Below are 9,068 nucleotides of genomic sequence, written 5' to 3' on the forward strand. Positions count from 1 at the left end.
GCTAACCAATACTTTTTGTACCATCAAGTACCATCGGGACAAAGAATTTTTTTTGCTTCTTTTTACATGGAGGAGGAAGCCTTGGTTTGGTTTCAGAATTCTACTGAAGCAAGTCTATTTCATTATTGGGATGAATTTACTCAAGCATTGCAAGTAAGGTTTGGATTATCTGTTTATGATGATCCAATGGAGGCTCTTACAAGGTTGAAGCAAGTGAGTACAGTAGCGGCCTATAAGATAGAATTTGACTTGATTTCTAATAGGCTCAAAGGAATTTTTGAGAAAAATAAGCTAAGTTGCTTTATAAGTGGCTTGAAAGATAAGGTGAGGTTCACTGTGAAGATGTTTAATCCCAAGAATTTAAATGATACATTTGGACCAGCCAAGATTCGAGAATAGAATATTTGGAGCACAAGAAAGGTTTGGAAGACTACCTCTTATGATTTGGGGGCTAGTGTGCAGAGATCAATGTAAGCTCCTTCCATTTTGGGAACACCTCCTCGAGGGCAGGCTATTTCTAAAATGCCTTTCCAAAGAATCTCATAAACTCATATGCAAGATAGAAGGAAGAAGGGCCTTTGTTATTTCTGTGATGAGAAATATTATCAAGGCCATAAATGTGCAGAACCAAGAGTGTATGTGTTAGAAGGTATGGATTTATCTCAAATGGAGTCATGGTAATCAAATGAAGAAGCTGAGCAGTCACAAGAAGATGATAGTCAGCAGATGAAAGGAGATGCTGGTGTTGCTTCAATTTCCGTTCAAGCTTTGGTGGGAACACCAAATCCAAAAACCATGAGAGTTCTTGGCTATATTAAGAAGAGAATGGTACCAATCTTCATAGACACTGGCAGTACCCATAATTTTGTGGATACTGCAGTGGCAAGTAAATGTGAGCTGAAAATACAGAAATATAATCCTATGAAGGTTAGAATTGCATATGGTGATATGGTGGCTAGTGATGGGAAATGTAGTAATGTGGCCCTACTTATACAAGGTACAACCTTCGTATTTGATTTGCTTACTTTGAATTTGGGTGGTTGTGATATCGTGTTGGGAGTACAATGGTTGTTGTCATCAAGCCCTATCCTTTGGGATTTTGGCAAGTTAAGTATGCATTTTACTTACAAAGGAGTTTTGACATGTTTAAAGGCATTAACTTCTACTTCTAGCAACCTTGTTGATGATGTTGAGATTGCCAAACTCTCTTCAATGGAGAGCAAGGGATTATTTTTGCAAATAATTGCAGTTCAATCTCAAGAGGTGTTGCATGATGTACCTCAGGACATCTTGAATCTGTTAAATAGATTTCAGACAGTTTTTGATGAACCAATAGGCTTAGCTCCATAGAGGTCTCATGATCATCAAATACTTTTGAAAAAATGATTCCACGCCAGTGAGTGTAAGGCCATATAGATATCTATATTACCAAAAGATTGAATTTTAAAAAATAGTCAAAAAGTTGCTAAAATCTGGTGTCATTAGGCCAAGTCAGTCACCATTTTCTTCACCTATCCTTTTGGTGAGAAAGGGGGATGGTTCTTGGCGATCTGCATAGACTATAGGGTACTTAATGAGGCCACAATCAAAGATAAATACCATATACCAGTGGTGGATGAATTGCTTGATGAACTTTTTGCGGCAACTGTTTTTTCCAAGCTTTATTTAAGGTCAGGCTACCATCAGATTAGCATGAGGGAGGATGACATTTCCAAGACAGCATTTCGAACACATGAGGGTAATTATGAGTTTCTTGTAATGCCATTTGGACTCACTAATGTGCCCTCCACATTCCAAGGTCTTATGAATGATGTATTTAGACCATTTTTAAGAAAAATTTTCATTGTTTGCTTTATGATATATTAGTCTATAGTAGAGATTTGCAATCCCATTTGAAGCATTTAGCCACTATCATGAATACTTTACAAGATCATAAATTGTATGCAAAGAGATCTAAGTGTCACTTTGCTTGCCTTGAGATTGAGTACTTGGGGCACCTCATTTCTAAGGAAGGGGTCAAGGCAGATCAAAAAAAGATAGAGTCAATGATTAAATGGCCAGTTCCTAAATCTATTAAAGCATTGAGAGGGGTTTTGGGGTTCACTGGCTACTACAAAAAGTTTATTCTAGATTATGGCATCATAGCTACTTTATTAAAAGCTTTGTTGAAGAATGAAGCTTTTAAATGGTTTGAGGAAGCAACTAAAGCCTTTGAAGAATTGAAGCAAGCTGTAACATAGCCTCCTGTTTCATCTTTGCCTGATTTTTCTAAAGTATTTGTAATTGAATGTGATGTGTGTTAGTGGTGTAGGGGCTGTATTGATGCAGGAGCAAAGGCCGTTTGGCTTTTTCAAGCCAAGCTTTGAAGGGCAAGAATCTGCAGTTATCCACCTATGGAAAGGAATTTTTGGCTTTGGTCTTGGCAATCAAAAAATGGAGGCCTTATTTATTGGGTGGTTCATTCATTATCAGAAATGATCATCATAGCTTGAAGTACTTGATGGAACAGAAGGTTGGAACCCCTGCTCAACAGAAATAGTTTTCTAAGTTACTTGGCTATGACTTTTTTGTGGAATATAAAAAGGGAGTGGAAAACAAAGTGGCAGATTCTTCGTCTAGAAAAGATCAAGATGAGAATGTTCATTATGTGCTAGCCATATCTGTTCCAAATGCTACTTGGCTAGGAGAGATTAAAAGGGCATATGTTGAAGATCAAGCGGTGCAACAGCAGTTTGTGATTTTACAGCAGAACCCTACAACCAACTCATCACTTTCTATTGAAGGAGGAGTTTTTTTCAAGAAGGGTAGGTCGTATATTCCTAATTGTGCTGACTTAAAAGTCAGGATATTGCATTTTATTCATGCAAGCCCTGTTGCAGGTCACTCAGGCTTTCATAAGTCACTGCAGAGAGCAAGGTCTGGCTTCTATTGGCCTGGTATGAAAACTGAGATAAAGAAATTCATCAAGGAGTGTGAAGTTTGTTAAAGAAATAAAGTTGAAAATGTTCACCCAGCTCGGTTGCTTCAACCCTTGAAAGTTCGTCAAGCAATTTGGACTGATATATCTATGGACTTTGTGGAGGGATTGCCTATGTCTAAAGGCTACTCAGTTGTTATGGTGATTGTTGACAGGCTTTCGAAATATGCTCATTTCTTACCTTTAAAACATCCTTTCACATCAATTAAAGTGGCCTCAGTTTTCTTGGATCTTGTTTTTAAAATCCATTGTATTAGATAGTGGCTCTACCTTCCTCAGTTCCTTTTGGAAGGAGTTCTTCAAGTTACAAGATGTGAATCTGGCTTATTCTTCAGCATACTATCCTCAAAATGATGGTCAAACTGAACTTGTAAACAAGTGTTTAGAGCAATTTTTAAGGTGATTTTCAAGTGATAAACCAAGACAGTGGTCTGAGTGGTTGGCTTTTGCTGAGTGGTGGTACAATACCACTTTCCATACCTCTACTAAGCTCACTCCCTATGAGGCAGTTAATGGTGTACCACCTACTCCACTTCGAGAATATGTTCCAGGTCTCTGATCTAATCAAACTGTGGAAGAATTGTTAAAGTCTCATGAACAGATATTAGACATTTTGAAGACTAATATGCTGTTGGCACAAGAGAGGACAAAATTTCAGTATGATAAGCAACATACTGATAGGACTTTGCAATGGGGGATTGGGTCTATTTAAGGCTTCAGCCTTATAGACAGAAGTCTTTGGTAGTGAAGAGAAACATGAAGTTGTCACCTAGATTTTTTTGCCCTTTCCAAATATTGGAAAGAATTGGCTAGGTGGCTTATTGGCTTGAGTTACCTCCACAATCACAGTTACATCTTGTTTTCCATGTCTCTTGTTTAAAGAGGAAGGTTGGACAACATATTTCTCCTTTGACAACTTGGGAACCTTATTGGCAACTAAGGCATAAGTTCCCTCACCTTGTGGGCAAGGTGCTTTGAAGAGGAGGGGTATGTAAAGGTCCGGAGTGAGAGCAACATTGAAGGGATTGTGTGCAGCAGTAGACAACAGTTGTTGAAGGCTCGTGGAAAGGATCACATGCAGTAGCAGAAATAAGGATGGAAAGTTAGTTATGTTAGTTAAGGGGATGTCAATACGATAGGTCGCTATCGTGGTGAAGATGTATTGTTGTTTGTTGTTTTGGTTTAATGAAGAGTAATTGAACGGTGTCGTCGCATTAGTGTAGTCTGTAAAGAAGGCACGAAAAGGTGTCATTCCATTAATTGTCAGCTATAAAAGCAAAAACAAATAAAGTAAAAGGAGGAAATGATTCAACAGACTTTCCCTCGCATTCTCTTCTTGTTCTCTCTCTCTCTCAACATTCTCTTCTGAAATTCTTTCTCTCTCTCTACTTCTTGGATCTTCTCTCTCTATTTCTTGGTAACTCATACTCAGTGAAGGGGGCCATTACATCTTTGTAATTGAAAGCACCAAATAATGGGGATGAGAATCGCCTAAAATGGGTGGCTTGAGTGGCCCAGCAACTCAAGGAGTGAACGAATCACACAATGGGGTTGAAATGGGCAATCACTTTTTTCCTTTTTGGTTCTTTTTTTCCAGCATTATTGTTGGGACCAACATGGACCTAATCTTAAAGATCATTTGTAAGTTCCAGATGAGCCAATTACAAGGTCAAGAGCCAAGAAGATCAAGGAGGCAACGCAAGGATTGATCCAATCCACTTGGGACGAGTTTAACAAGAGCCCAACATTCAAGATGGGCTTGAAGGATGAAGATCTAGTTTTGATACATTTGATAAGCTATGGAAGAGGGCAACAACATGACTTAAAGGCTTTGGGCACTTGAAGGCTTTCAACTTATTTAATTCATTTAAATGACTTATTTTATTAGTTTAGAATAATTGAGTTTGTTATGGGAAGGACTTAAGGGAGGCCTATGCAAGGGCATGTTGGGAAAGTTATTATTTCATTGAACTAAGGTTTCTATAGGTTACTGTAGCTGCAACACTGTAGCCGCAATACTGTTCATCCAGGGGCTTTATTTTAGCTAGGATTTTAATTAGGTTTAGGTTTAAATACTCTTTGTAGCCTCATTTTAAGAAGTTTATGAAATTTGATGAATTTATTCATTGTGGGTTGAGTTTTACTCCTCTTGTTCTTAATTGAACTTTTGAACTTATCAAAGATAAATCACAACCTTTGTGACGTTCCTCCTTTGTAATCTAGGTTCTTGAGATGGGTTTTTCAACGGGTCTAGATTTTAATATAATCTAGATTCTTGAAATGAGTTATCTTCGGGTCTAGATTCTCCATACATTCACTTGATTTTGACTTTCTTGGGGAGTTTTCAAATTGATTGTGGGTTCAAGGGATTTCATTCCCGCGGGTTCGTATCATTTGGTGTTCAGAGTAAGGTTTCCAATCAGGTCTGATTCTATCTTTTATTTCTTGCATATTTAATTCTAGGGCTTCATTGTTCTAGGATTGATTACAAAAAAAAAAAAAAAAATAGAGGTAGCTGCCGGATTTCTTCACTATTGTTAGGGTTGCTAAATTTCATTGTTCTAGGGTTTGTGTTGGCTAAAATCTTTGTTCTAGGGGCTGCCGTATATCACTTGTCTTAGGGTTTTTGAGTTATTGTTAGGGTTTTCTCAATTGCCTATTCTTGATTGTGATCAAATCAGTTGGTGAAAAGACAAGAAAAGAAAAGAAAAGAAAAAACAAAAAAAAAAGGAAAGAAAAATCGTCCAGAGAAAAAAAAAATCTGAAATTTTTTCTTCAGCCTTTTCATTAAAAGGGCTGCATATATTATTATTCTAGTTGGTATCTTGTCTTATAGTTACTGTTTCATTCATATAATTTTCTTGATTCACGTGTCATTTTTATTTCTTCCGTGTTTCTCTTGTTCTTGTTTCTTAGACCTAATTACTAGTTAGGATAAAACAAGGTTGCATTGTCTTGATTGGGTTCAATTAGTTCTTAAAGAACTTGAGTGGGAAAACTTTTGAGGTAAAAGGCAAGAGAATGTGAGATTATATCGGAAGAAAGTCAATTAAGAGTGAAACACAAGTGGAGTGTCATTATTCGAGTGTAAACACGTAAGGGAGTGTGTGAGGTTTTCTTTTTTGCCACTAACATTCTTTTGTGCAACACCTTATAATGTCTCATCGGAGTAGCGCATCACCAAGGGGGAGAGCAGATAACTCATCCTTTGTGTTGCAAGCCATGCAACAACAGTTCGAGCGGCTGAACTTGGTGTTGGGTGAAGTGAGGGATAGGATGGATCATCAAGATGCGGTAATTAGAAATCTTTAGGGTAGGAGAGATAGGAGGCGACGTGAGTCTAGTGTTGAAAATGGGTATGAGAAAGAAGAGTGTGATGATTCTCTTGTTACTAGGCGTGCACTCAATTCACAAATTAAGATGGATGATACAGAGCAGCAAAGTGAGAACATTTTTCATACTCGATGCCACATCAACAACAAGGTATGTAGTATGATTATTGATTTGAGTTGTATTAATTTGGCTAGCACTACTTTAGTTGAGAAATTGAATTTAACACCCGAGACCATACAAGTTGCAATGGTTGAGTGATTGTGGGGAGGTTAGGTAAATAAGCAAGTGCTAGTTTCCTTTTCAATTGAGAAATACCAGGATACGGTCCTTTGTGATGTAGTGTCTATGCATGCTGGCCATATTTTGTTGGGAAAACCGTGGCAGTTTGATAGAAAGGTGATCCATGATGGGCTAAGGAACATGTACAGTTTTGAAAATGATGGAAAAACAATCAAACTTGCTCCTTTAACTCCAACACAAGTCCATGAGGACCAATTGAAACTGAAAAGTGAGGTTGCTCAAAAAAGAAAGAGTGAAAATGAGAGTGATCAAAAAATAAAGAGTGAAAATGAGAGTGATCAAAAAAGAAAAAGTAAAAATGAGATTGAGCGAAAAAGCAAGAGTGAATGTGAAATTGAAAAAGAAAGAAATAATGAGGCCGAAAATGAGAGAGAGAGAAAAATGAGAGAGAAAAAATATGACTGTGAGGTTGAGACCTTAAGAAAAAAAGAGAATGGGTTAGAAAACAATTGTAAGGTCGAGAGTACAAAAAAAGATGAAGAAAAAGAGAGTAATAGAAAAAAAAAGAGTGAAACAGAAAAAGTGAATGAAACAAAAGAAGTGAGTGGAAAGAAAAGAGAGAGTGAAGAAAGTGAGAGAAAAACAAAGAGAAAATTGAGTTTTTATGCTAAGGCGAGTCTTAGTACTAACGAACTTGACGTATCTTTGCCTAGTATTGTTGTCTCTTTGTTGCAAGGATATGAGGTCGTGTTCCCTAGGGGTGTGTTTAGTGGATTACCACTTATTAGGGAGATAGAGCACTACATTGATTTTGTGCCAGGTACGAAAATTCTTAATCGACATTTCTTTCAAAAACATGAGTCCTTGACACACATTAAGGGACAAGGTAAGTTGTTGACTAGAATCCATGCTAAGTGGGAGGACTGTATTGATACTTTTCCTCATGTACTCAAATACACACAAGGTATGGAAAATTTTGTGGTTTATGCTTTAGCAAGAAGGTATGTCCTTGTCTTCATTTTAGATGCAAAATTGTTGAGACTTGAATATAATAAGGAATTGCATTATAATGATGATGACTTTGTAAGTGTGTATGGAACAAATGAGAAACCATCGTTTGGTAAGTTCTACAAACTAGATTGGTACTTGTTTAGAGAGAATAGACTTTGTGCGCCTACTAGTTTTATACGTAAGTTGCTTGTGTGTGATAGACATGGTGGTTTGTTGGGTAACCTTGGTGTAAGGAAGACTTTTGTTGTGTTGCATGAACGTCTGTGGGAATATCATTTGCCATGACATGTTGCATGAACCTTTGTTATCATTTTTCATTCATTGATGTGTTGCATGAACGTTTGTGAGAGTATCATTTGCCATTCATTGACGTGTTGCATGAACATTTTTGGAAGTATCATTTGTCATTGATTAACGTGTTGCATGAACGTTTATGGGAGTATTAATTGTCATTCATTGAGTTTGCATATAATTGGAGTGGTCATTTTCATGTAAGGAAAGCTTTAGGTGTGTTTCATGACCGTTTGTGGGAGTATCATTTGTCATACATTGACTTGTTGCATGAACGTTTGCAGGAGTATCATTTGCGTTTCATTGAGTTTGCATATAATTGCAGTGTTCATACTACTATTCAATTTTCAACTTTTGAAGTTGTTTATAGACTTAATCCATTTACTCCTCTAAATTTAATGCCTTTACTAGTTGATGACAAGAGTACCTTGGATGGACAATTCCAAATTCTTGAACAAATTAATGATAATGCATATCAAGTGGATCTTGTAAGTAAGTATCATGTTTCTGCTATTTTCAATGTTACTAACATTTTTCCCTTTGATCCAGGTGGAGATTCGAAGTCGAATCCTTCTGAGAAAAGGGGGAATGATGGGGGCCAACATGGACCTAATCTTAAAGATCATTTGTAAGTTCCAGATGAGCCAATTACAAGGTCAAGAGCCAAGAAGATCAAGGAGACAATGCAAGAATTGATCCAATCCACTTGGGACGAGTTTAACAAGAGCCCAACATTCAAGATGGGCTTGAAGGATGAAGATCTAGTTTTGATACATTTGATAAGCTATGGAAGAAGGCAACAACATGACTTAAAGGCTTTGGGCACTTGAAGGCTTTCAACTTATGTAGTTCATTTAAATGACTTATTTTATTAGCTTACAATAATTGAGTTTATTATGGGAATGACTTAAGGGGGGCCTATGCAAGAGCATGTTGGGAAAGTTATTATTTCATTAAATTAGAGTTTCTAGAGGTTACTGTAGCGTTACTATAGCTGCAACACTGTAGCCGCGATACTGTTCATCCAGGGGCTTTATTTTAGCTAGGGTTTTAATTAGGTTTAGGTTTAAATACTCTTTGTAGCCTCATTTTAAGAAATTTATAAAATTTGATGAATTTATTCATTGTGAATTGAGTTTTACTCCTCTTGTTCTTAATTGAACTTTTGAACTTATCAAAGGTAAATCGCAACCTTTGTGGCGTTCCTCCTTTGTAA

The 9,068-nt window shown here is 37.0% G+C and overlaps 1 protein-coding gene across 1 annotated transcript; it reads left to right on the forward strand.

Moving 5' to 3' along the window:
- Positions 1-2,045: 2,045 nt before the first annotated feature.
- LOC121244155 lies at positions 2,046-8,484 on the forward strand. Its single transcript, XM_041142190.1, has 5 exons — positions 2,046-2,188; positions 2,329-2,512; positions 2,585-2,977; positions 3,405-3,528; positions 8,402-8,484. The coding sequence occupies exons 1-5, from the start codon at positions 2,046-2,048 to the stop codon at positions 8,482-8,484; spliced, it is 927 nt and encodes a 308-aa protein (XP_040998124.1).
- The last annotated feature ends 584 nt before the right edge of the window (positions 8,485-9,068 follow it).

The sequence above is a fragment of the Juglans microcarpa x Juglans regia genome, chromosome 8S (assembly GCF_004785595.1).
Source record: "Juglans microcarpa x Juglans regia isolate MS1-56 chromosome 8S, Jm3101_v1.0, whole genome shotgun sequence".
Taxonomy (NCBI): domain Eukaryota; kingdom Viridiplantae; phylum Streptophyta; class Magnoliopsida; order Fagales; family Juglandaceae; genus Juglans; species Juglans microcarpa x Juglans regia.

What these genes read in the sequence shown, in the direction of transcription:
- LOC121244155 (XM_041142190.1), top strand. Translation starts at nt 2,046, where the DNA reads ATGATTAAATGGCCAGTTCCTAAATCTATTAAAGCATTGAGAGGGGTT. An exon ending in AATTCATCAAGGAGTGTGAA is followed by an intron (nt 2,978 to 3,404) that starts GTTTGTTAAAGA and finishes AAACCAAGACAG; the next exon opens with TGGTCTGAGTGGTTGGCTTT. An exon ending in ACTTCGAGAATATGTTCCAG is followed by an intron (nt 3,529 to 8,401) that starts GTCTCTGATCTA and finishes CCTTTGATCCAG; the next exon opens with GTGGAGATTCGAAGTCGAAT.